This window comes from Schistocerca piceifrons, chromosome 7 (assembly GCF_021461385.2).
Source record: "Schistocerca piceifrons isolate TAMUIC-IGC-003096 chromosome 7, iqSchPice1.1, whole genome shotgun sequence".
NCBI lineage: Eukaryota > Metazoa > Arthropoda > Insecta > Orthoptera > Acrididae > Schistocerca > Schistocerca piceifrons.
This window is the reverse complement of record NC_060144.1, coordinates 174,305,208-174,332,997: the sequence shown is the minus strand read 5'-3', so window position 1 is coordinate 174,332,997 and position 27,790 is coordinate 174,305,208. Positions and strand designations below refer to the sequence as shown.

Sequence of the window (27,790 nt, the reverse complement as noted above, 5' to 3'; positions counted from 1 at the left end):
AAGCTGAATAACAACTTTCCTTCTCTAATATTGATTCCTTTTTTTGTGTGACACTCAATAGCATTAAAGTTTCATTATATAATCTGGTTGCACGATGTAATGGACAGGACAACAGCTTCGCATACAGGAGATTGTGGGGTCAAATCTCATCAGGTGCAGTAAGTTCTTTTATTTTTAAATCTTTATCGAAATGGCTTTGATTATCACTTTTATTCAATTAACTGACGTAAATGTAATTTTTTAACTTCATTCCTTTGTCACATAATTTTAATCAATGAAAGTTTCATTTTTTTTCTTTACGTCATTCTTTTTTCAATGGGAATTTTTGTGAATATAAACTTAATTATATTTATCTCTTATAATATTCAATTATTTGAAAATTCTGATCAATCAGTTGAAAAAGAAAACACATGAACAAAGATTTCAAGTGAAGAAACAATGACAAGAAGAAAAATGAAAGCAAATGAAGAAGTTTATATTACGATTAAAAATGTGTGACAAAGGAACGGAACTAAAAAATTACATTTAAATCAATTAATTGAATAAAAATGATGATCAAAGTCATTTTGACAGATTTAAAACTTAGAGAAAGCCTTACTGCAACTAATGAGATTCGAACCCACAAGCTCTTGCATGGGAAGCTATTGTCCTATCAGCCATTACATTGCGCAATCGAACTGTATAATGAAGCTTTTTTTAATGCTACTGAGTATCACATGAAATTCCAATGCCCCCCGCCCCCCCTGCAAACGAGGGCCCATCATGATGAATAGCTGCAGCGTGTGATACCTGGGAGCTTAAACTACATCACCGTGTAGACGGTTTCAAAAAGTCAATCAAACTGCTGGGAACCTCTGTCTGTGAGATATTTGAGATGGACTAGTATGCATGGATTCTCATGTGAAAATGGAACAAGTTTCAGTGATGCTAAATCTTTAAAAAGGTTATGTGGACAGTGTTGTCACAAGTTTCCCCAAGTGAAATTCCCTGGTATTTCCTTGATTTCCAGACAAGTTTCAGCATTTTTTTCCCTGACAAATTTTGAGATCTCAATGGTAAGTAAAGACATAAAGACATAAGCTGACAAAAAGACAGACTTACGTATCCCCCCCCCCCCTCCCTCTTGTGAGCAAAAATCATAAGTACTGACAACAACATCTTTTGTAGTGAACTGCTTTTAGATGAGAAAGCAAGCCAAATGGTACATGTGTTTCATTAAGACCACTGTTGATATTTTATTTCAGTAAAGTTCACTCATTTGGTGACAAAAATACGCATTTCCTTAGCGTCACAAGACAGATTTAAAATACCTTCACTGATTTAAGAAATAACCTCAGAAAAAAATAGGTGTCTTGAAAGAGGTGTATAAAGCAGGGAAGAGTTGTGTAAACAAATACTATAGGTGACTGACAATAAAATGTTGATTCTACTGCGTCCATTATTGTCAGTTATTACCCACTGTGTTATTTCTATTATTTAAAGTATTGTGTAATTTTTCTATCGAGAAATATATGAGTATATAGCGTACAAACGGCCAGCGACTGCCACAATTTTCTTCTTCTTGTCATCCATACTTTCTGATATATAAACTACTTTTGAAGTGCCAAAATGTACTACAATAAATAAAATTTCTATAAAACGCCATACTGTACAATGCACTTGCGGTGAGACAGTCACATTTCCTGAAATCCATCGCCTGTGGTTCCTGGCCTGCCAAGGAGCACCTCGGTCCTGGGTCCATGGATAAAGCACGAAAATCCACTGCATTATGCGACACACAAAGAGACCCAGCCTGCAGGCAGATCGGTGAGACTAGATCCAACGGGCACAGCCTCCACATTTAGTGGGAAACGATGCACTTCAGATCAGCAGGTCCAATCTGTTGGAGATACCCGCAGAAATGGCCTGCGGTTTTGGCCCATTGCAGGAATCCACTCGTGTGGCCAGCTATCACGTGTCACAGACAGCATGTTGATAAAATGAGACCATGGTTATCAAGCCATGCAATAGATAACTTGCACAAACACTCTGAAATCAATACTAATGAGGATAGATAGCAACTCACTGGAAAGATGATCACCGAGCCGCAAACAAGCACGTAGAAAAGACAATGACACTCTCACAACTAAATTTTTAGCCACAGCTTTTGTCAGAAAACGAGAATGGACACACGTTCACACAAACACTACTCACGCACACATGACCACCGTCTCCGGCCGCTGCATCAACAATCTCTGAGAATGAGATACAAAAAAACCACTCCTCATGCCTCCCTGCCTCTTATCCACAGCTACTAGGTTAGCAGCACGAAGTGGTGGCAGCACTGACTGCAAGCTGAGGGGAGTGGTAGGAAGGGGAGAAGCAGCAAGAATGAGAGAGTAGGGAAGCGGTGCATGTTCTCAGTTAAGCCCAGCCAGTGACGATGCACGATATCTCAGTAGACAAACCATTTCATCAACTGAGACAAAAAATGAGATTTTTTCCATAGTCCCCCCCCCCCTCCCCCCCGTTGTCCCTGGCACATTTGAAAGTCCCTGATATTCCCTGATTTCCAGAACTTGCAGCAACCCTGACAGATGGTTTCAATGTCTATGGGTAGAAAGTTTATTTTCCTGAAAAAATGTGAGTTTCTGTATGCAGTGATGTAAATTCTGCTGTAAACAAGCATTGACCCAAAGAGACTAAAAGGGTTGATTAGGTCAGACATAAAAAGGAAGAGAATGTGAGTACATTGATTTTGAAGAGGACAGTCACAAGTATAATACGAACCAAAATGTAGATGTAAGTAACAAGAAGAATAGCAAAAATTTGTATGACACCGTGGGACAAGAAAAGAGCAACTTGGAAGCAAGAAATGAAGACAACTTACGTGAACATCAAAATCTGAAGAAACCATCAAGTTACTGTGAAGACCATATTCATCAACCAAGAATAATTATTCTTTGCGAGACTCCAAGGAATTATAAAGAAGCAATGCAATAAGGAATTTATAAAGAATGAAAGACAGTTATGAAGAAAGAAATGAATTCCCCAAAGAAAAATAAATTATGGAAACTAGTTTGTTTATTCTGAGACAAATATATTTATTATAAGATGGTTGAAAATTTATAGGTTTTGCTACAAAATTAAATGCAAATAATGAAGTGGTTTAATGTAAGGCTTAACTGGTGGCAGAAGAAGTCATTCAACGATCTATAGTACATTAGGTTGATACATTTAGCTCTGTAACAATATCTGAGATGACGACAGCCCTGCCGAGTGCTGCAATTCAATGTGACGAAATAATTTAATTGGATAGATAAAAAAATCTACTCACCAAGTGGCGGTAGAACATACACATCCCATGCGGTAAGTCTCCCCTGACCTGCAGTTCTGGGTGACTTTACCGAAATCTATCCCTCTTCCTTCCTTTTCCTTCACCCCTCTTCCTTCCCCTTCAACCCTTCTGCCTGAAGGAGGAGTCACGGGCTCTGAAAGCCTGCCAAATTAGAACCTCCTTTTACGTGCGTGTTCTGCTGCTGCTTAGTGAGTAGATTTTTTTTTATCAATCCAATTAAATTGTTGTTGTTGTTGTTGTGGTCTTCAGTCCTGAGACTGGTTTGATGCAGCTCTCCATGCTACTCTATCCTGTGCAAGCTTTTTCATCTCCCAGTACCTACTGCAACCTACATCCTTCTGAATCTGCTTAGTGTATTCATCTCTTGGTCTCCCTCTACGATTTTTACCCTCCACGCTGCCCTCCAATACTAAATTGGTGATCCCTTGATGCCTCAGAACATGTCCTACCAACCGATCCCTTCTTCTGGTCAAGTTGTGCCACAAACTTCTCTTCTCCCCAATCCTATTCAATACTTCCTCATTAGTTATGTGATCTACCCATCTAATCTTCAGCATTCTTCTGTAGCACCACATTTCGAAAGCTTCTATTCTCTTCTTGTCCAAACTATTTATCGTCCATGTTTCACTTCCATACATGGCTACACTCCATACGAATACCTTCAGAAATGACTTCCTGACACTTAAATCAATACTGGATGTTAACAAATTTCTCTTCTTCAGAAACGCTTTCCTTGCCATTGCCAGCCTACATTTTATATCCTCTCTACTTCGACCATCATCAGTTATTTTGCTCCCCAAATAGCAAAACTCCTTTACTACTTTAAGTGCCTCATTTCCTAATCTAATTCCCTCAGCATCACCCGACTTAATTAGAGTACATTCCATTATCCTTGTTTTGCTTTTGTTGATGTTCATCTTATATCCTCCTTTCAAGACACTGTCCATTCCATTCAACTGCTCTTCCAAGTCCTTTGCTGTCTCTGACAGAATTACAATGTCATCGGCGAACCTCAAAGTTTTTATTTCTTCTCCATGAATTTTAATACCTACTCCGAATTTTTCTTTTGTTTCCTTTACTGCTTGCTCAATATACAGATTGAACAACATCGGGGAGAGGCTACAACCCTGTCTTACTCCCTTCCCAACCACCGCTTCCCTTTCATGTCCCTCGACTCTTATAACTGCCATCTGGTTTCTGTACAAATTGTAAATAGCCTTTCGCTCCCTGTATTTTACCCCTGCCACCTTTAGAATTTGAAAGAGAGTATTCCAGTCAACATTGTCAAAAGCTTTCTCTAAGTCTACAAATGCTAGAAACGTAGGTTTGCCTTTCCTTAATCTTTCTTCTAAGATAAGTCGTAAGGTCAGTATTGCCTCACGTGTTCCAGTGTTTCTACGGAATCCAAACTGATCTTCCCCGAGGTTGGCTTCTACTAGTTTTTCCATTCGTCTGTAAAGAATTCGTGTTAGTATTTTGCAGCTGTGACTTATTAAGCTGATAGTTCGGTAATTTTCACATCTGTCAACACCTGCTTTCTTTGGGATTGGAATTATTATATTCTTCTTGAAGTCTGAGGGTATTTTGCCTGTTTCATACATCTTGCTCACCAGATGGTAGAGTTTTGTCAGGACTGGCTCTCCCACGGCCGTCAGTAGTTCCAATGGAATATTGTCTACTCCGGGGGCCTTGTTTCGACTCAGGTCTTTCAGTGCTCTGTCAAACTCTTCACGCAATATCATATCTCCCATTTCATCTTCATCTACATCCTCTTCCATTTCCATAATATTGTCCTCAAGTACATCGCCCATGTATAGACCCTCTATATACTCCTTCCACCTTTCTGCTTTCCCTTCTTTGCTTAGAATTGGGTTTCCATCTGAGGTCTTGATATTCATACAAGTCGTTCTCTTATCTCCAAAGGTCTCTTTAATTTTCCTGTAGGCGGTATCTATCTTACCCCTCCGTCAAAAATTGATTTTTTTCGTTGTTAAATTCAATATGGTGGGTGTATAAGGCAAATTGATGTGATGAATTCATTTCTCAATGGCATTTTGGAGGAGGAAATTAACATGTATCAATGAAAGGGTTGTGATGATGCTAAAGGACGTGAATGTGAATTGCTACAGAGTCTGCACACTTTGAGGCAGGCCTTGTTAAATTTCTTCATGAATGTAGTTTACGGGAGAGACATTCATGTCATGTATGTTCTACAGTGAAAACCTGGTGGCATTGAATGTGAATCTGTTATGGGCTCTACTGATGCAACAACTAAATTTAATGATCAGCTGGGTAAATGCTTTCAGATCATTGTAGATTACTTGCTGGGCTTACAAATCAAATTGTCTGTGTATGTGAAGAGAATTTTAGAAATATGGTGCAACTGGATGTGAAACAATTATCTTTACCACTTGAGCCAGTATGAATACTGGGTGGTATTAAGTTTGAGAATAATGAAAACTGCCATACCGAAGCTTACAGTGATGCTAATCATGGTGGGGACAAATGCACAAGGTGATCAACAAATGATATTCTAGTCAAATATCACCAATGTACATATTAATATTCACTGAAGAATATGACTCGAAATTATAGAAACACTCAGTTGTGCTCTGGATGTTTGTTTGGTTTATCAGTATTGTCATACTGATGAGGTTTTAAAATAAATGTTTTATTTTGAAAATGGCCTTTGGTGTTTTACCAATATTTACAAAATATGCTTCAAGTCACATCTAAAAGCTCACTGCCTTAGTTATGTGTTAAGAGGCCTGTGTCCACTAGTAACTAAAAACTAAACTTATGCAAGGGCAGCAGGGTCTGAGCAAGCACACAATAGCAAGGGTTCGCTGGTTATTGGGGGCTCCAACATTAAGCACTTTACGAAGCCCGTTAGGAAATAGCTTCAGCGCCAGAAAGAAAGCCAATGTGCACCTGGTATGCCTGCCATGATGTATAGGAGCCCTTGACTGATTACTGAGCATGCAGGTGGAGTTGCCTGCAAGTTGTGGCTCATGTCAGCACCAACAATGCATTGCACGGGTTCTGGAGCAATTTTCAGTGCATATAGGTAGCTGGCAGAAGTGGTGAAGGCTGCTGGCCTCAGATGCAGGGTTCAAGCAGAGCTTGCAATTTGCACCATTGTTCCCAGAGTTGATTGGGGTGCTTCGGTTTGGAGCTGAGTGGACAGTCTCAACTGAAGGCATCAGCAATTCTGTGATTGTCTTGGGTGCAGATTTCTGGACCTGCGTTTTTGGGTGGGGAATTGTAGGACCCCCTTTGATACATCAGGGGTACACTGCACAAAGGAAGCATTAATTTGAGTAGTTAGAAGTACTCCAATGAACATTTGCCAATCAATAAAGAGTCAGTAACATCAGAAAGCATTCAGAATGATGACACTCTGAGTGAAAAAAAAATTATGAGTAACCTGTGCAAGTACTCATAACACATTTCCAGAATTTACTACACTCCAGGAAAGTTCTAGCACTCAAATTATTCTTGGGACAGAGAGCTGGCTGGAACCTGAAGTTGAAAACTCTGAGATATTTAGCAAGTCATGGAACACATATTGGAAAAACAGATTAGATGCCTTGGAGGGGGTGGGGGTGTTCATTGCAGCTAATAAAAATATTCGCTCTATTGATGTAGAAGTTGAATGTGTCAGTGAAGTTATTTGGTCACATATAACAGGTCTAGGTGAAACCAAATTAATCATTGGATGTTTTCCCTCTCCACCCAATCCCGTTGTGACAGTTCTACTAGAGCCATTCAGAAAAAGTCTAGTCATGCAATACTAATGGTTCAAATGGCTCTCAGCACTATGGGACTTAACATCCGAGGTCATCAGTGCCCTAGAACTTAGAACTACTTAAACCTAACTAACCTAAGGACATCACACACATCCATGCCCGAGGCAGGATTTGAACCTGCGACCGTAGCGGTTGCGCGGTTCCAGACTGAAGCGCCTAGAACAGCTCGGCCACACCAGCCGGCCATGCAATACTAGTTGAAGACAATTTCACCCTACAGAATATACTGGGACTTCCATGGATTCACAGCAGGGAATACAGACGGACAGTCTTGCAAAGCACTATTTAACACATTTTTCAAAAATGTTTTGAGCAGCTAGTTTGGCAGCCCACACACATCATAAATATCTTACATATTGCAGCTACAAACAAGACGGACTTTACTGATGGTGTCAGTATAGAGACAGGGATTAGTGATCATATCATACCCCCTATGGTTACGAAAGTTATAAAACAGTCAAGAAGTGTAGAAGAGTGTTTCTCCTAGAAACAGAAGATAAGCATCTCACTTATATAATGAATAGACATCATGTAGTTCCTAAGATGGGCATAGAGGAAATGTGGGCTTAGATGAAACAGATTGTAAATTGTGGTCTAGACAAGAATGTGTCCAATAAATGGATTAATGACAGAAAAAACCAATCGTGGTTAACAACTAAATTTGGAAAATGCTGAAGAAGCAAGGCTGTTGCACTCTCAGCTCGAAAGAGAACACGCAAAGGATGACAGGCAATGGTTAGTACAGATTTGTGCATCTGTGAAAAAAATCATGTACGAAGCGTACAATTACAACTGTCATATAAGATATGGCCAAGAAAATTCTGGTCCTATGTAAAGTCACTAAGCAGATCTAAAGCTTCCATCCAGTTACACTTTGACCAGTCTGCTGTGGCAGTTGAAGACAGCAAAATAAAGTCAAAGTTTTAAACTTTGCAATTAACGCAGTAGAATCATACAAATATACTATCGTTTGACCATCAAACAGCTGCCCGCTTGCATGAAACAGTAATCAGGAACTTTGGTCATGGGGGGGGACAACAACAACAACCTACCATATCCAAATGGAATCCTTTTACTAGGAGTACTTTACGCCACTGGTCTCTTACGTAGCTCGCATTTATCACAAATCTCTCACCCAGTGCAAATCACTGGAATGAAGTGCAGGTGAGTCCTGTGTATAAGAAGGTTGAATGAAGGATCCCGCAAATCCTTAACTCTGGTTTGCTGCAGAATTCTTGAACATAGTCTCAGTTCGATTATAACAAAATTCCTTGAGGCCGGGAAGCTCATGTCCATAAATTGGTATGGTTTTAGAAAGCATCATTTGCTCAGCTTGTTCTTTTCTCACATGACATACTACAAACTACAGAAGAAGGGCAACAGATAGATTACATATTTCTAGATTTCCAAAAAGCATTTGATACGGTGGCCCACTGCAGACTGTTAAAGGAAGAACAAGCATATGGAATAGGTTCCCAGGTATGTGAGTGGCTAGAAAACTTCTTAAGTAATAGAACCCAATGTGTTGTCTCAGCGACGAGTGTTCATCAGAGACAAGGGTATCTCCAAGAGTGGCCCAGTGAAGTGTGATAGGGCCACTATTATTTTCTATACACACAAATAATATGGCAGACATGGTGAGCAGCAACCTACAGTTGTTTGCTGATGATGCTGTGGTGTATGGGAATGTGTCAAAGATGAGTGACTGTAGGAGGATATGAGGTAACTTAAACAAAATTTCTAGTTGGTGTGATGAATGGCAGCTAGCTCTAAACATAGAAAAAAGTAAGTCAATGAGGAAGACTTGGAAAAACAAAATTATAATGCTCACATACAGTATTAGTAGTGTCCTGCTTGACACAGTCACATCATCATTTAAATATCAGGGCATAATGCTGCAAAGAGATATGAAATGGAATGAGTATATACTTATTGTGGTGGGGAAGGAAAGTGGTTGTCTTCGGTTTACTGGGAACTTTTTTTAAGAAAGTGTGCTTCATCTGCACAGAAGACCGCACATTGGACACTAGTGTGAGCTAATATTGAGTATTGGTCAAGGTTCGGGATGTGCATCAGGTTCTGATTAAAGGAAGACATCGAAGCAATTCAGAGGTGAACTATCAGATTTGTTACCAGTAGGTTCAATCGATGTACATGGTTTACACTGTTGTTTTGGGAACTCACATGGGAATCCAATGGCGATGTTATTTTCAAGGAATATTACTGAGAAAATTTAGAGAATCAGCATTTGAAGCGGATTGCAGAACAATTCTATTGCCACCCACACACATTCCACATAAGAACCACAAAGATATGAGAACTTAGGGCTCAAACAGGGGCATGTAAAAAGCCCTTTTTCCTTCACACTATTTGCAAATGGAACAGGAAAGGATAGGATCAGTAGTGCCACATACCGCACAGTGGCTTGTGGAGTATGTATATAGACATAGTTATCCTTAAAAAGTGTTATGCACAGATATTTGTATGAGTCAACTGATTCCAATTGTAGTCAGATAATGATATGTTTCTTCGCTTTGCGAAGTGCACAATTTTACATTTCATAACATTTAAATAAAGTTTCCAATCTTTGCTGCACTTGGAAATCTTATCAAAATGTAATTGAATATTCATGCAGCTTCTTTCAAACAGTACTTCATTATAGAAACTGGATCATCTGCAAAAGTCTACAGTTGCTATAATATTATCTGTAAGGTCATTAATTACAACATGAATAGTGAGGGCGCCGGCACATTTCCCTGGGGCATACCCAAAAGTCACTTCTACATCTGTCGATCACTCTACATACAAGATAACTTACGTCCTGCCTTTTTTTTTTTTTAAAAAAAAAAAAAAAAAAAAAAAATTCCTCATCCCAGTAAAAATTTTGCTTGATACCCCATCTGATAGTATTTTTGATAATAAGCCAGATGTGATACAGAGTCGAATGCTTTCCAGAAATTGAGTATACTGCATCTACTTGACAGACTTGATCCAAAGCTTTCAGTATGTCATGAGAGAAAAAGAGATCAATGTTCACAGAATTCTTGTACATAGGCGTGACCTCAGCTTTCTTCCAATTACTGGGCACAGTCTTTTGTTTGAGGGGGTCTATGATAGATTACAGTTGACAGAGGGGCTAATCCAGATGCAAATTCAGGATACAATCTGACAGAGTTTCCATTGGGCCTTGGAGCTTCGTTCAGTTTTAATGATTTCAGCTGTTTCTCAATGCCACTGACAAAACTTATTTCAATCTTTTCAGTGGTACAAGGATTAAATTGGGCAAATCTGGGTTTTCCTTTGCAACTCGCAAACAGAGTTATGCGTTTCTCCTATTGCTTTGCTACCCTCAACTTCAGTTCCTGTCTCTTCTCCAAGTGACTGAACACTAACTTTGGTGCCACAAACTGCCTTCACATACAACAAGAATTTCTTTGGGCTTTGTGGATTGTAGATTGTAGTTTATTGGTCCTGTTGTCTACATAGCAGCTTATGCATAAGACATTGGACAAGTCAAGTTATAAATATACAGGCTGAAAGTCATTTCAAGGCACACGTATTTAAGCTTACAATAACACACTTTACACGTAACTATTTACATAACACATTTCATAAATTTAAATATTCTTCAATGGAGTAAAAGCAGTGATGCTGTAAATATGACTTTAGAGATTTTCCAAATGTATTGACCTCAGTGACAGCTTTTGTTTTCAGGAAGTTTGTTATAAAGCTTAACACCCATGTGAAAAGTACCTTTTTGGCACAGTGCTGTGCTGATTTGAGTCATATGTAAGTTTCTGTTTTATCTGGTAAAGTGCTCATATATATCACAGTTTTTTTGCAGTCTCCGGTCCTTGCCTATTACATTTAATTTAAAGAACAAAAGGGTTTCCATAATGTATACACGTGGTAATGGAGGAATACCAGATTTCTTAAACAGGGGTTTACAAGAGTCTCTAGGCTTGCACCCAAACAAGATTCTAATGGCCCTTTTTTGTAGTTTAAAAGTGCTATTAGCTGTTTTAGAGTTTCCCCAGAAGGTGACCCCATATCTAGGACGAGAATGAAAGTACGCATGATATGCATTCAATACCGTTTTCTCACTGCAGCATGATTTTAATGAACAAAGAAGGTAACATGTTTTGCTCAGTTCTGCATTGAGATATTCAATACCCTTATTCCATCTGATGTTACTCTGCAGCCAAAGTCCTAAGAATTTGGTTTCAGTACTGTTATCAACTGGTTCGTCATTGATAGAGACCCTTGGGATAAACATGTCCTTGTTAGGAACATTGTGGAATTTTAGAGCAACGCTTTTCTTACTGTTTATTACAAGCTGATTACTCTGTGCCCAGCTGCTAAGTTGTTTCGTGACCGTGTTTACTGCCTGCTGTAACTGTTCATCGTCATCTCCCTTTAGTAGAATCGTGGTGTCATCTGCAAATATGATTGTTTTGTGTGCATCAATATTTAAGTTTAGATCACTTATGTACAGAAGAAACAGAAGGGGTCCCAATACTGATCCTTGGGGTACACCACATTTTATTTGTTTATAGTCAGATAAGTGATTAGATACAGTTTTTAGTTCAATATTTGTGTGCTTGACGCACACTGCCTGCATACGATTAGTCAGGAAGGAACTGATCCACTTGTTGTCAGACCTCGAATACCATGTCTTTCTAGCTTTGATAGCAGAATTTTATGGTCCACCATGTCAAAAGCTTTTGACAAGTCAATAAAGACTCCCATTGTTTCCTGTTTTTCGTCCATCAGGTTTAGGATGGAATTGATGCACTCATAGACAGCAGTTGCCGCTGACCTCTTATTTCTGAATCCATGTTGTTCATTACATAGGATGCTGTTTTTATTTATAAATTTCATAAGTTTCTCATACATAACTTTTTCCAGTACTTTAGAGATGTAGGAGGAAATTGTGATGGGTCTGTAGTTATTTACAATGTCTTTATCCCATTTTTTATATACAGGAATAACTTTTGATGTTTTCAACACATCAGGGAAAGTGCCTGCCTGAAGTGAGCAGTAGCATAAATGTGTGAGTACTTCAATTAGGTTTGATGCGCTCTTCTTTAACATTGTTGCAGGTATACCATCAATACCTGCCGATTTGGAATTTTTTAGTCCTTTTATTGCTTTAGCTACTTCATCTTGTGAAACAGAACTGATGTACATTGATCCTCTACATGCACTTATTTTATATTCATTTGCCTGGGTGCTCTTAAGGTTTGATTGTAACATATTTTCAGCAACACCTGTGAGAAAGTTGTTAAATGTGTTGGCTACTTCTAAGGGGTTTGTTACTTTTTTATTTTTATGTGATAGTGTTATATTTTTGCAAGGTTGTCTATATTCTCCACATTCTTTTTTTATAACACTCCACATAGCCTTTGATTTATTAGCTGAATTATAAATGATTTCATCATTATGCATTATTTTTGCTGCTTTTATTACTTTTCTTAATATTTTGGAATATTTTTTATAGTATGCGGGTACTACAGGTATTATTTGACAATAATCTGTTACAGTAGTCATTGAAGGTTTCATGCACTGCTCCCTTGACAGCCAAAAGCCTTTTATTTCCCTCTCTATCAATAGCCCTATGCATTAATTTGGACCAATTATGCAGTAGTCTGTTTCTTTAACCATGGAGGGTTCCTCCCATTATGAAGTCTTCTACTGGGTACATAACTACCCAGTACATGGTCAAGTATTCTTTTAAACTTTATCCATAGTTCCTCTGAATGCTCCTGTCCTATGCAAGTTTCTAGTTCTTCATTCAGATATGGCACTACCACTCTTTTTTTTTATATCTAGTTTGTAACTGGGATAGTTGTACACTCGGAGGATACATTTATTTTACAGAAGAGAACTGTCATTTGTATTCAAACAACTGTTATCAAATCTACAACGAACATGTGCTTTAGTATCTACTGATGGTCTTCCTCTCCTATGACGCACACAACAGATGGGTCCCTCTCAACCTGAGATGTGAGTGACCTGCCATTTCTTTCTAACATTCCTCACCCTAAACCAAACTTCAGAAGTTACAAGGTCACTACAAGAGCTTGACTTTTCTCACAGTCAACCACAATAATCACACATAGGAGCAAAATTAGAGCCCACAAAAAAACCCTCAATGAAAGTGATCCCAGAGATTCGTTGGAAAACTTCCAACTATGTGATTTTTCCTTATATTCTGTTCACTGCATGGGTACTACTTAATTCACTGAGGTAAGCAGGTGACAAAACATTGTAGCAAAAGGCAATAAGTGAAGTACTTAGCAGTAAAGCAACAATTTATTACTAACACAGGAGTATCATTATGGGCTATAACTGATAAAATCACTTATTGTCTTAATTAGTTGACACTAAACGTTTTACTTCTAGTACTGATTAATTCCTTGACATTGTACATGTTTCTTCTAGTATGGACTGGTTGCAACAACCTACAACCGGGACATATTTAGATAAGCTCTGTGTGTCACCTGCCTAACTCCCCCATAAACATCTCAGGGAGCATTCATTTTTGTCTAACAAAAAATTAAAATATTGGCTTTTACATAATTTACTTCAGCACAATATGCTTGTAGATAGTATGTGACGCAGTGATACTCCTACCTATAAGAAAGGGAGTTGGGATGCATGTACACAGTTCATAGTAGTACCAACAAGACTATTTGGAAAGTAAGGTGTCATAGGTCGCAAAATGGATATGACCAGTGAAAATCCGATGAAGCTTTGAACAGATGTGTAGAGCAGTGTGTCTAGTATGCCTGTTGAACACCTGATGCCACGTCACCCTTCACGGTTCTGAGTGTACAATGAGCATGTACAAATGCCTAGAAAGATAGTGTCACCAGCCAAATACAGGTGGCCACTGCAAGGTTTCACCTGGTTTCATGCAACCCCATATAACATACCTGTCATGCATTTCCTTTTTCACTACAATTCTTGGTTGCAGACTCTGGGGGAGGGGGCACAATGAGGATGCTCCTCTAGCATTTTCGATGGGAAGTCTTTTCGGATCACCCACCTTACAGCACGGTCCTGTCTCCCTCTTATGTTCATCTCTGCTCACATGAACCACTGTTGGCTATGATGACATTCTGGCAGAGATCAGTGTAAAGAAGGGGTGGAAAGCATAAGGAACTGCCTTCTACAATGAGGGTATTGGAAAGTTGGCACAATGTCATGACAAATGTCCAAATTGGAGCAGTGAATATGTAGAGAAATAGATGGAATACATAGCAATCTGCTGCAAATAAAACATTTCGCAACCAATCAGACCTTACTTTCTGAATAGCCCTCTTATTTACCAAAAGCAGAAACATGTTACATAGTTCTAGCTCATATGGGAAGCTTCCTTTAAAAAACAAATAAAAAATTTAAAAAAATAAAAATTATTTTTATTCATAAACTTGGTTTCACGACACAAAATTCAGATCACACACACATAGGTGACTGCCCATTTACAACAGCACAGAAAGCACTATGTATGAGCTGCGAATACTTGTGTGTATAATTATTTTTACAAATGAAACACAAACAGGAACCATTTATTCAGTCCCTTAGACATGTGCATAAAAAAGTAACAACATGCAACATCAAAATTATGGAAGATGTGCATGGAGCACAAAGCATGTTAATGTGCATGGAGTCAATTTTCCAAATGAACTGAATTGTGCACTAGAGGCACAGCAATGTGTTTGTGGTTCTGGATCCACCAACAGTTTTCATTAGTATGTGCTACAAGTGTTGAGATAAGAAAAACAGGGCACAACTTTTTTAAATTATAATTTATCTTGTGCAAAATGTGTATAACCAAAAGTTTAAAGATACATACTGGAACCCCTAGCATTTTTCAACATGGCGCATGTGTAAACATTACGCTTCACTACCTGTCAGTTTGTTACCAAAACCAGATTTTTCTGCTTTTAGCATCCATTGGCTTTGTGAACTCTCAAGCGGACTGTCACCTTGCAACACAACCTAACCTAGACCTCGCACTGTGCTTGTCATCATATCCAAGACTTCAGGGGAGAGGGTCCAATATGTAACCTTAATCTACAGGCCAACTGAATAAGGCTCTGCATCTATTTAAATGCATACTGGAACCTAACACTGACGAATCTATTAATTATTGTTGTTATTGCACAACACTTATTGAACTAAACTAGTGACAATAATAAACAGAAAATTAGAAATTTAATATATTGATTGCTGGGCGAAAGTAAATTCCTTGGATGTTTCAAAAACTGTGAAAATGCGGTCGTGTAGTTAACACAAAATCAACACAAACTTCTCTGCTATTTATTTTAAAAATGAGTCATCGATTACAAATTACGCCAAAGACCATATATCCTTTCTCTTGTGATTTGCATATTTCGCTGCTCGTGTGCAGTGAACCTACTATTCGTCTACAATCACATACACATCATGCATGTCGTTCTAAACTAAGCTTCAAGCGAGTGTGGTAACTTACAGAATATGAGAAATCTTCAGGCCAAGAAGAAACGTTATTTATTTATTTGTTAACATTTTCTCCTTCTACTACTGCCCTTCAGAAAAATACTGTCTGATCAAAAATGTTTCTTGACTTTAAGAGACAAATACTTCGAGATAAAAATATAGTCTTGATTGCGTACATTTTTATTTGAAAATAAAATCCTCCGCAAACAAGATTGTAATTTTATCTCAAATTGTCGTATCTGACACAATGATAGAATGGGACAAATACTCTTACAATACTACATACTGAACAGTAAACGTACCAAGTAATCGCGAAGGTACTTCACTGGATGTATGGTTCTGAAATTGAAAGACAGAACTTCATTAATTATGCTGACAACTGTAAATGCAATGAACGTAATTAATACATGAACTGACAAAGCAGAGAACTGCTACTTCTGTATTTCATTATTAAGCCCATCAGCCTTGTTTAATTATGATAGATTATAAGATATATTTTCAATAACAGAATCCAGTTTACTTGTATTGCGCCGCCATTTCAACATCAACGACAAAAATGCCAGTGTGAGTCAGTGGTGCGACTATATGCAAAGACTACAACATTATCAAAATTATTATAACCATAATTATTGCTGATGCTTAATAGTAGGAAAATATTGAAAGCTTTTCTTTTGAATAAACAATAATTTCTTATATTGGTTCAAATTAAGCGGAGAGCTTTTCATTTTCCTTTACATTGTGAACGTGGATCATCATATCTTTGGAGTTGCATGGCAGTTGGATTCTGATTGGTTGCATTTGTGAAATGCTGTGGTTTCAACGTTCGCGCAGTCTGTTTTAAATGAGTTGAGAAGCTGTGCTGCATTGTAGATTAGGGACTGCAGTTAACCTAACGGTTGAAGTACTGAAGCTGTGCATCTAGTAGAGAAATTGACTCTGTTAGGTACCTTCGATTGATTTAGTTCGTGTATCTTGTGATGGCTGCATCTGGAATTAATCATAATGTAGACCAAGAAAATCGCACTGTAAATGCTGTACACATGAGGAAAGAGGAACTTGAAAACCAGCCAAAGAAGAGAACTGTTTTGGGTGTTCTTAACAAAAATGCAGAGAGAATCCGCTGTCAGAAACCTGTAAAACAGGTAATGAACTAAGTATTATTTTTCCGTTGAAGCTTAATGTTGGTTCGTATTTATTGTCGAAATACCTAGTAGTATTATTCCATATGTAGATATTTCGAAATCTTCTGTTGTGTGGTGTGTAATTTTAAGTTCTGTGTATGTAATTTTTATGATGGTAATCTTTTTCTCCTTGCTTAGAATCGCATTGGCTTTAGAACTAAATATTGCTAGAATGTCATCAATAGTCACTGTGGCAGCAAGCGAAGTTTCATTATGCCTTTGTTTCCAGTTTTTTAAAAAAAAAAAAAAAAAAAAAAAAAAAGGGTATAAACTTCAGCATAACCATTAAATGAAGTTTCATAGGTCTGTTAATTTCTTAATAATGGGCCATACTTCTTACGGTGGTGGTAAGCAATAAAACTCTTAAGTGTCCCAAAATTAATTCATTGCAAAACACTTGCCTTCTTTGTAAAAATGTTGGCAGAAATAATTCGAGTAACAGTCACAATGAAATAAGATTGCTCAATTTGTTCAGAATTGTTGAAGCAATTAAACTGAAAGCCCAGAAGATTCTGATAAGTATATTGTTCCAAACAGAAGTTGTATTGGGAAGTTCATTGAGGATGCATAACGTTTTCACATATCGTGTTCAGGTGATTGGGTTGAAATAACTCAATAATACCTTCTACATACTTTTCCATACTAACTATGTGATACATACAAGTGGTAACTTCAGTCTTCCTGGAAATAATGCAGTTCTCTGTAAGAAATTATGTAATTAAGAACTGTGGGACCCAGACAAAATAAATAAGTATTGAGTATATACAGAGGGTGGTATGAAGGGTCCCAGGTTTGCCTATTGGAAGAGTGTCACAGAAATGCTGGAAAAAACTAAACTAGCAGATGCTTGAAGGTACAAAATTATTTCTTGTTTACTTCAAAAATTTTGGAGAACCAGTCGTAGACAAAGAATTTAAAGAAATTTAAGTTGCTACATATCTCTTAGGGATGATGGGAAGGTGGTGGCAAGATTAGTCTTTTTCAGTATCTGCAGGGACACTGAAAAAATAATTTTCCCCAGATCAACTGCTAGTGCTAACATTTGAGTCCGCCCATCACTGTAATTTGCTGCCTATAGCTAAGTGGGTGTAAATCAGTCCCTGACAGTTGCAGTGAGCTTGGTGTGTTGAGCCTCCCTCAACCATTACCAAAACATGTTTTTGTAAATGTCTCCATGGTAATGCCTCAGTGTTAAGCTCAGTAGGCAGCTACTGTTATTGCCTGCAGCCTTTAGCTCTTAGTAACTGAAGGTGGCAACAGAACAGGGAGATACTGGCAGTCTTACGCCATTTATTACCACCACGTAAACGTGCTTAAACTGAACAAAGTTAAAAATCAGCTTAGAGTATCCAAAGAGTGATCCAAAAATATATTCTAGTAATAAACAGACTAAAAACTAGAAGTTGAGGAATGCCATTTTGATAATAAATATGTGAATTATGCTAAGCATTCAGTTTTACGTTTAATTCCCCATCACAATCACTGTTCTTTATGTCACATGCTGTCCACTATTATGCGTGGCAATGTCATTTCACTAGCATTTAAGTGGATTGTACTTAAAATGGCTGTATTGCCTTGTGACAAACCTTAAATGGCAAGTTATAATATTTAATTAGTGGAAATTGGAGTATCTGTAACCATGAGTCATTCACTGTAAAGATGCATAAAGGCGCAATGACAAGAATGATACACCCCCACCCCCCCTCCCGAGCTTTTTTCTGAAGGGTGCACATGTGTGCGCGTGCACATATGACCGCCATCTCTGGCACCTTGGACCGGAATGCAACTGTCACGTTGAGAGGCAGTCTGTAGTGGGTCAGGGCTGGGATAACAGGATATGGGTGGGGGAAGGCAAGAGATCTCTCTCTCTCTCTCTCTCTCTCTCTCTCTCTCTCTCTCTCTCTCTCTCTCTCTCTCTCTCTCTCTCTCTCTCTCTCAAATTTATGTGTCTCGGTGTTCCATCTTTATGGTGAGTATCAATCTGTCCTTTCCCTTACATATTTTTGGTTAACCTATGTTTTAAATGAGGAACAGAAAGTCTTGTTACATCAGTCAATTGAGCTTTCTTTTTGTTTACAACAGCAACATGCAGGAAGATATATACATTCTTTAATCATATGAAAGGTGTTGTGCAGTACATAAATTTTTCCTTTGTATAATGTTCAGAAAATGCAGAACCAATCTGGGTATTTCAGGTATCACTGGCCAGAAGTCCTGTCACTTTGACTTTCCAGAAATTAAACTAAGGTATAACCCAGAGGCAACTGGATGAAAATGTTAATCACGTGTGATGACAATGGCAATGTTACAGTGCCAGAAGCTGATACTAAACTTTCTGAATTCCTTCACCAAATGTGGAATAAATATTGTAATCAAATTGCATGCCTGCATGGTATCTTGGTTTTGCAACTGGATTCCTGCCACAATAGTTTCCTGTGAATGACAGGAAGTCATCTAAAAAAACATTAGTAATGTCTGCGGTTGCTGAAGACAGTTCTTAAAAGCCCTCTGCTCTTTCACTGTAGATAAGCAGCTATAGGAGAAAACGTGAGCAGACCTAATTTATTAATGTTGTCTTCAGTCTATCCTATTTTGGTTTGTTAACACATTATTTACTGCCTGTTAAATCTGACCTTAAGACGATGAGACAACTACTGTTGACCATTAGGAGGTTGGAAACCTGGGTCAGGACAACTGGTTTTCAGTTCTCACTGGAGAAGACTACATGTGTCAATTTTAGCTGTGCTCGTTGAAGTTTTAACCAACCTGTGCACTTTCTGGGTTTAGTGTGACTCAAAATTAACTTGGCTACCAAACCTGAAAGATCTATGAACAAACAGCTTCCAGTCTTCGAATATTTCAAAATGCCTTAGCGGAAAAATGTGGAGCTGACGGGTCCTGCCTCCTGCAGTTTTATAGGGCACTTGACCATATTTAGATTATGGCAGCATGATCTACAGATCAGACCATACTTCCTACCTCAAGATGTTCAATGCTGGCCACCATAAGGGCATTCAGATATCGACTGGGTCCTTCTGGACCAGTTCAGAGGCTGATGAACCACCACTCTGATTCAGCGACATTCCTTTTGGCTCAACAAACCCTGAAAATCTGTGTCACCACAAGTTGGTGGCATTTAGTGGAGTGGTCAAACTCACCTTTGAATGGCTGTTAGGAATCGGCTCCATTTTGACTAAGCCATTTAGTCTACATGCTACAGACTGTAGAAAGGATCTGGATCTATAAGGCATCAAAATATGCAGCCAGGAATGAAATGCATTGCCGCCTTGGTCTCTTCAGAGGCCCAAAGTGATTTTAAGCTTAACACAGTACAACAAAACTTGTACTCCAGATTTTGTTCTCACAGCTTTGTTTTCGTCCATTTTAACTATGTACCACAGTTTTATCATTCGTACAGATGGGCCCCAGCAAGAGTATGTCCTCAGTTGTACTGCTGTTTTCCCTGATGTAGTTTTTAAAATGAATCTTCCAGAAACTTAAAAATTATGATGCAGAATTGTGGCATTCTGATGGCACTGCAGAGGATTCACAGATAATATTGTAAAACATTTCTGTTCAGACTCCCTTAGTACACTGCAAGCACTTCACCAAATGTATCCAGTAGACCAGCTGATTCAGCTTATTCGCTCTTTACAGCAGCCCCCACACTGTGGCAAGGAGATGCTCTTTTGCTGGTTACCTGGCAACATCAGGGTACAGAGACAAAGCCACCAAGGAAGCATGTCAGGTTGGTGCTGTCAGTGTCCTACTTGGACCAACTGACGTACACTGAGTCTAAGAGGAAATTGGAGCACCTACGTCCTGTGGCTATGACCACCTCTTATGTCACCACAGTGAGAACAGTAGCTGCCCCATCAGTTCCTCACATTCTTGTCGCCTCTCAGAACCCCCATTGGTGGTGGGAGCACTTCCCTGTTACTCCTGGAGCAACTCCCCCCCCCCCCCCCTCCCCCCCTCCCAACTTCTGAGCCAGAGAGCATAAGTCTTACTTTGCTCCTGTCGCTAGGAGGGGGTCCCTTGGGTCACTACGTTCCCAGGTTTCTGCTAGTGGGAAAGGTGACACATGCCAGTAGCTGAAGAGGCCAAAAGCAGCTGGTTGTAGGGCTTGACGCTCATCCTAACTCCCAGAGACTGAATCACTGAAATCCTCCCAGTCAGGGAAACCCAAAGATCAGGGAGAGAGATCCAAAAAGGTCCCCAAGACCAAGGGAATTAGGGTGGCACCCACACCACCACTACCTACAAGCTCTGAGTCTGCAAATGAGTTGGAGATTCTGGTGTCCACTGAGGACCTAGATCTTGCTGGACCCTCAGACACAAGGGATATAGACTGCTCAGGCAAGAAGTCAGGGGCAGCAGGTGACTGAGGTGTAAACTGCCTCATTGAATGTTCCTTCCCCTCCCAGTCTCACAATAGCATCCTCCAGTGGAATTGCAGCAGTGTTTTCCACCGCCTGGCTGAGCTATGCCAACTGTTAAGCTTTACACCTGCTATTTGCATTGCCCTCCAGGAAACCTGGTTCCTGGCAATGCAGGCCTCTGCCCTCTGCAGCTATAAGGGATATTACAGGAACTGTAGCGACTAATAGTGTCAGGCGGAGTATTCATTTATGTCCTAAACACTATGTAGTGATCCTATGCCATTTCAAACCCCTCTTTAAGCTGTGACTGTTAGAATAAGGACGATGCAGGAGATAACTGTCTGCAATGTATATCTTCCTTCAGATGGTGCAGTATCCATGAATGTGTTAACTGCACTGATTGATCAACTCCCTAAACCTTTCCTAGTTTTTGGGAAATATTAATGCCCATACTCCCTTGTGGGAGTTGCATCGTGCTTAATGACCGAGGCAGAGGTGTCAACTTCATTGTCTCACTTCAATCTCTGCCTCTTAAATACTGGGGCCACCACACATTTCAGTGTGGCTTGTGGTAGTTACTTGGCCATCGATTTATCAATTTGCAGGCTCCCAGGACTTCTCCCATCTATCCCCCCCCCCCCTTCCTGTCACTGCCCCAGTATCAAAATGGGCTTTAAACAAGGCAGACTGGGAAATTTTCACCTCTGTCACTGTTAACCCCCCCCCCCACACACACACACACACACACACACACACACACACACACACACACACACACACACACACACACACACACACACACACACCCACACCCCACACACACAGAGAGAGAGAGTAACATCAATGTGATGGTTGAGCAGGTGACTACAATAATAGTCTCTGTGGCAGAAAACACGCACACTTGATCTTCAGGGTGCCTCGGCGAAAGGCAGTCCCATGGTGGTCGCTGAAGATATTAAGAAGCATCAGCTAGCTCTACGGCGGCATAAGCCAACTTATCAAACGACGGAAGTGGGAGTGTTTGGGAGATGGCTCAACTGTGGGGTGCTATGTCACCTTTACAAGTCTGGGCAAAGATCAAATGTGTCTTTGGGTACCAGATGTTATCTGCCTATGCAAAGCAATTTGCTGAGCACTATGCTCGAGCCTCAGAGTCGGAGAATTACCCCCAGCCTTTCGCACTCCCAGGTGGTGGCTGGTAGGGAAAGCCCTCTCATTTACTACACGCCACAGTGAAGCCCCATTTACATAGTGGGAGCTCCTCAGTGCCCTTGCAAATTGACTAGACACAGCTTCTGGGCCACATCGGATCCAGTCAAATTATTACACCTCTCATTTGACTACAGCGACATCTCGTCATCCTCAACTGGATCCGGTGTGATGGCGTCTTTCCATGGCAGTGGTGGGGAGCACGATCATTCCAGTGCTCAAACCCAGTAAAACGCGCTTGATGTGGATAGCTATCAGCCCATCAGCCTCACCATTGTTTGTAAGCTGCTGGAATGTATGGGGGTTGGGTTGGGTACTGGAGACAATTGGCCTGCTGGCTCCTTGTCAGGGCAGCTTCTGCAAGGGTTCCTTTTTACTGCTGTTAATGTTGTCCCCCTCAAGACTGCCATCCGAACAGCCTTTTCCAGATGCCAGCACCTCGTTGCTGTCTTTTATTTTTTTTATTTACAAAATGCATATGACACCATCTGGCGACATCTCTCCTTGCCACATTATACGAGTGGGGTCTCAGAGGCCTGCTCCAGATTTTTATCCAAAGTTTCCTGTTGCTTCATACTTTGTGTCTAAAGTTGGTGCCTCTCATAGTCCCCCCCTCCTCCCCCCCATATCAGAATGGGGGCCTGCAAGGCTCTGTACTCTCTCTCTTTTAAGCAGCCATTGATGGTCTAGCAACAGCTGCAGGTCTGTCAGTCTCCTTCTCTGTATGCAGATGATTTCCGTATTTTGTGCTGCTCAACCAGTGCTGGTGTTGCTGAGTAGCGCCTACAGGGAGCCATCCACAAGGTGCAGTCGTGGGCCTTAGCCCATGGTTTTCCACGGCAAAGTCGGGTGTCATGCACTTCTGTCAGTGTCGTACCGTTCATTCAGAACTAGAACTTTACCTTAATGGCGATCCACTCCCTGTAGTGGCAGACATATCGATTCTTATAACTGGTTTTAGGCACGCGATTGACTTGGCTTAATCGGCTTTGTCAGCTTCAGTGGAAGTGCTGACAGCACCTCAATGCCCTCCGCTGCTTGAGCAACACCAACTGGGGTGCAGATAGCTCTATGCTGCTGCAGCTCTACAGAGCCCTTATTCAATCACACCTTGACTGTGGGAGTCTGGTTTATGGTTCAGGGGCACCCTCACCTTTGTTTACTCAACTCAGTGCACCACTGTCGCATTCACCTAGCGAGAGGCGCTTTTAGGATGGGTCCGGTGACAAGTGTCCTTGTGGAGGCCGAAGTCCCTCCATTGCAGGTTAGGCGTGCACAACTGCTGGCCAGTTACGTTGCATACATTTGTAGTTCTCCTGCACATCTGAATTAGTCGCCTTTTCCCGCCCACGGCAGTTCATCTCCTGGATCGGCAGGCCAGGTCAGAGCTTCCAATTGCAGTTTGTCTGATCCCTTCTTTCTGAACTGGAGTCCTTGCCTTTACCACCTATACTTGAGGTCCATTCATGTAAACCTCTATGGCTTACACGTAGGCTGCAGCTTCTCCTGGACCTTCCACATGGTCGTAAAGACTGAGTTAACCCTGCAGCTCTCTGCTGTCAGTTCCTCCAGTCTTGACATCTACTGAGGCTGCGAAGTGGTTTATGCAGACAGCTCAATGGCTGATGCTCACATCGGCTTCGCGTATGTCCATGACAGTTAAGTGGCTGATGGTTATGTTGGCTTCGTCTTTGTCTACAGAGGACATATTGAACAGCATTCCTTGCCCAATGGCTGCAGTGTTTTCCCAGCCGAGCTGGTGGCTATATCTCTTGCTCCTGAGCACATCCATTCATACCCTGGGGAGTCATTTCTTCTGTGTACTGAGTCCTTGAGCAGCGTACAAGCTATCGACCAGTGCTCCCTTCGTCATCCTTTGGTAGCGACCATCCAGGAGTTCATCTATGCCCTGGAACAGTCCAGTCGTTCAGTGGTGTTTGTCTGGACCTCAGGTCATGTTCAAATTTCAGGCAACAAACTTGCTGAAAGGCTGGCCAAACAGGCTAAGCAGAAACCACTTATGGGGGATCGGCTTCTCTGCAACTGACCTGCATTCAGTACTACGCCACAAGGTTTTGCAGCTTTTTGAGACGAATGGCATTACCTCAGCATGCACAACCTACTGAGTGCTATTAAGGAGACTACTGTGTGGCAGTTATCCTTGCTGCCCTCTCGCAGGGACTCTGTGCTTCTCTGCTGGCTCCACATTAGCAACGCTTCAGTGACACACAGCTACCTCCTGCGTCGTGATGACCCACCTCATTGTCGGTGTGGTGCCCGGCTGACAGTGGCCCATATCTTGGTGAGCCGTCCTTATTTTGGTGCCCTGCTACAGACTCTTCAGTTACCAGAATCGTTGCAATTAATTTTAGCTGACAATGCCTCATCGGCTAATTTAGTTTTACGTTCTATTCATGACTGGGTTTTATCATTCTGTATAAGTTTTAGTGCATGTCCATTGTCCCCTTTTCCCCACTCTAATGCTTTCAGGGTGGATGTTTTAATATGTCGCACAGTGGCTGGCTTTTCCATTTATGCTCGTGGTTGGCCAGTCACGTTCATCTGTTATCTTGTTTTTACCCCTTCTACCTGTTTCTTGCTTTTCTCTGCAGTTTTCTTTTCCTGTTTCGTCCATAGTCACTCTTCTGGTTCTTCCTTCCTCCTGTAATTGTGCTGCAAGTCTTTCTTTTCTTCTTTCCCTTGTGTAATTATTTTACTGGGACCAATGACCTCACAGTTTGGCCCCTTGCCGCCCCTTCCCCCTCTTTTAAACCAACCAATCGAACTCTAACACATAGAAAGATCACTTCGCGCTTGAACTTGTCATGTTTGTGACTAGTGCTGACAATTGGCAAATTACCTCACTAAGCTGTGGAGGTACAAAAAAACACACACACACACACACACACACACACACACACACACACACACACACACACACACACACACACACACACACACACACACACACACACACACAGAGAGAGAGAGAGAGAGAGAGAGAGAGAGAGAGAGAGAGAGAGAGAGAGACTCTTAAGGGTTTCTCTTCAAAATAACATGTGTGATATCTGTACAATGTTTGGTTCTTCTGCAATAAATAGTGTTCCCAGACTTTATTTGCACCCTATATTAGTCTTAGATGGTGATTTAGTGCCTGAAAGGGTAAAGATGATGGTGTACTGACACCCTGATACAGCCCCAGGACAAGACCACATCCATAACCAAATAATAAAGTGCCAATCAGTGAATTGACAATGTCATATTCTTGCCATCTTTAACTGCCTCTGGAGTGAGGGTGAATTCCTATTGGAATGGCAGGACAGCATCATTTAGAGATACAGTTATCACCCAGTAAATCTGGCAACTAAGTTGCTTGAGTGCATGGTGAGCTGGCAGCTGTCTTAGCTGCTTGATTCTGGGGATCTTCTGGCTCCATTTGAGGCTGGTTTTTGCAAAGGCCGTTCAACCACTGATATTTTAGTTAACGTGGAGTCTGCCATCTGAACATCTTTTGTCAAACGTCAACACCTCATGGTTATCTTCTTTGACCTGCAAAAGGCTTATGGCATAACATCCTTGTTACCTTACACTAGTGGGGTCTCTGGGGTCTGCGTCTGATTTTTATTCAGAGATTTTTGTCTTGCCATACATTGCAGGTTTGAATTGGCACTTCCTGCAGTACCCCCCATATTAGGCAATCGGGTCCTGCTGTGCTCTATACTGTCCCTCTCTTTCTAATAGCCGTCAAAGGCATACCAGGAGCTGTGGTGTCCTTTGTATTGCCTTCTTGTATGCTGATTAATTTTGCCTCTACTAATGCTCCTGCAGTTTGAATGTCACTAAGCATTGACTGCAAGACATCATACAAAAAGTGCAGGCCTGGGTCCTCGCCCATGGCTTTGTTTTAAACTGCCAAGACTAGTGCCATCTTCTGTTTACGACATACTATTCGCCCACAACCAGAACTTTCTCAACGGCCAATTATTACTCACTGGTGGAGACAATAACACTTTTCAGGACTCGTGTTTGCACAGATTCCCAATCCTTTCCAGCTTCAAAGTGCTTCGCTGTCTTAACACCAGCTGGGTGGAGATCGCACTAGCCTTGTGCAGCTTTACAAAACCCTCATACAACCATGTCTTCATTAAGGGAGTCTGGAATAGAGTTTGGCATCGATCTCAGTATTGTGGATACTGTATATGATGCACTACTACCGTGTTCAGCTTGCAACAGGAGTGAGGCAAAATAGCCCTGTGAGCTCGTAGAAGTGGAGTCAATCCATTAGGGATCAGGTGCCAACAGCTTTCCAATTATGCCACCCAACTAGTCCATACTGAAGGCTCACTGGTTGCTGGTGATGTGCACTTTGCTTACTTTCGAACAGGAAACGCAGAACTGTTCTTATTGCGTGGTGGCTGTAGTGTTTTCACTGTGGAGACGGTTGCCATGTCTCGTGCTCTTGAACCTATCCATTCATGCGCTGGTGGGTCTTTCCTCGTGTGCGGCCCCTCTGCGGGACCGGGGGTTAGAATAGGCTTGAAGTATTCCTGCCTGTCGTATGAGGCGATTAAGAGTTTGACACGTTTCAGCCTTTATTTGATGGTCCCCTGTAGGGTTTGACCTCCGTTCTTCAAAATTTTCCCAAGAGCGAGTGAATTGGGGAAGGGCACCACACAAGGTGCATTGTATCCATCGTGCATTGAGATCTTTAGCCCACTTTCTCATCGTCGCATTGCAGTCCTGCCCATTCACCATCTCTTGGACAAGGACACCTTCCTGGTCGTGTTTTCTACCATCCACTGTTCAGTGTCGATTTCTACGTCAACGATGACCATGCACTTCTTTGCACCTGATATGCAGCACACTAGCTGGTTCGCTGTGGTGAGACCGCCATGTACATTGTCGGTTGTAGCCCCCTGGCTACATAGGGATTGCTCTGCTGATGGCTGCGTCGTTAACTCCTCACGTATGCCAAGGGATAGATGCCCATCCCCCTGGAGCATCGGGATTCCCTGCAATGGCTATCCTGCCATGTGGCCTGTGCTGCAGCCAGGTGGCACCTGTGGGGAGGGCTCAGTGTCAGAGTGCATGGCATCAGGGTGGATGACACGCAATGAAGTGTCAATCATCTCTTGCTACTGCTGGTGGTGAAACACCAGCAGTCTCTAAGCCATCACGCACTCAATTCAGTGCACAGAAATACGGCTCCAAATCATTACACCCCTCCCCACCCCCGGCCACACCATGGGAGGAACATCAGGCTAAGGATGGCAGTGGATCTTACTCACCCTGGTACGTTGTATGGTAGAGAGATGATGGGGGAATCCTTCATGACAATGAAGCCTCAGTTTTTGTTCAACATTTAGAGGACAAGTTTGGGGAGGT

The 27,790-nt window shown here is 41.1% G+C and overlaps 2 protein-coding genes across 8 annotated transcripts in view; one reads left to right on the top strand and one right to left on the bottom strand.

Annotated features, from left to right (window-relative positions):
* The window catches only part of LOC124804723 (exosome complex component RRP43-like), a 145,285-nt gene extending 129,045 nt beyond the window's left edge, over positions 1 to 16,240 (bottom strand). For 2 of the 7 annotated variants that reach the window (XM_047265002.1, XM_047265005.1), the window contains exons 1-2: positions 16,069 to 16,108; positions 15,936 to 15,991 (exon numbers count right to left, since the gene is read on the bottom strand). In XM_047265002.1, the coding sequence (XP_047120958.1) occupies positions 15,936 to 15,991; positions 16,069 to 16,093 (81 nt within the window). In that variant the 5' untranslated portion in view covers positions 16,094 to 16,108. Of the gene's footprint in view, positions 1 to 15,935; positions 15,992 to 16,050 lie in introns of all 7 variants that reach the window. The other 5 variants (XM_047265003.1, XM_047265006.1, XM_047265000.1 and 2 more) reach the window with 5 other exon arrangements.
* Positions 16,241 to 16,420: 180 nt separating this feature from the next.
* LOC124804828 (cyclin-A2-like) overlaps positions 16,421 to 27,790 on the top strand; it is a 42,647-nt gene continuing 31,277 nt past the window's right edge. Inside the window, exon 1 of the mRNA XM_047265174.1 lies at positions 16,421 to 16,775. Within this exon, the coding sequence (XP_047121130.1) occupies positions 16,611 to 16,775 (165 nt within the window). The 5' untranslated portion in view covers positions 16,421 to 16,610. The remainder of the gene's footprint in view (positions 16,776 to 27,790) is intronic.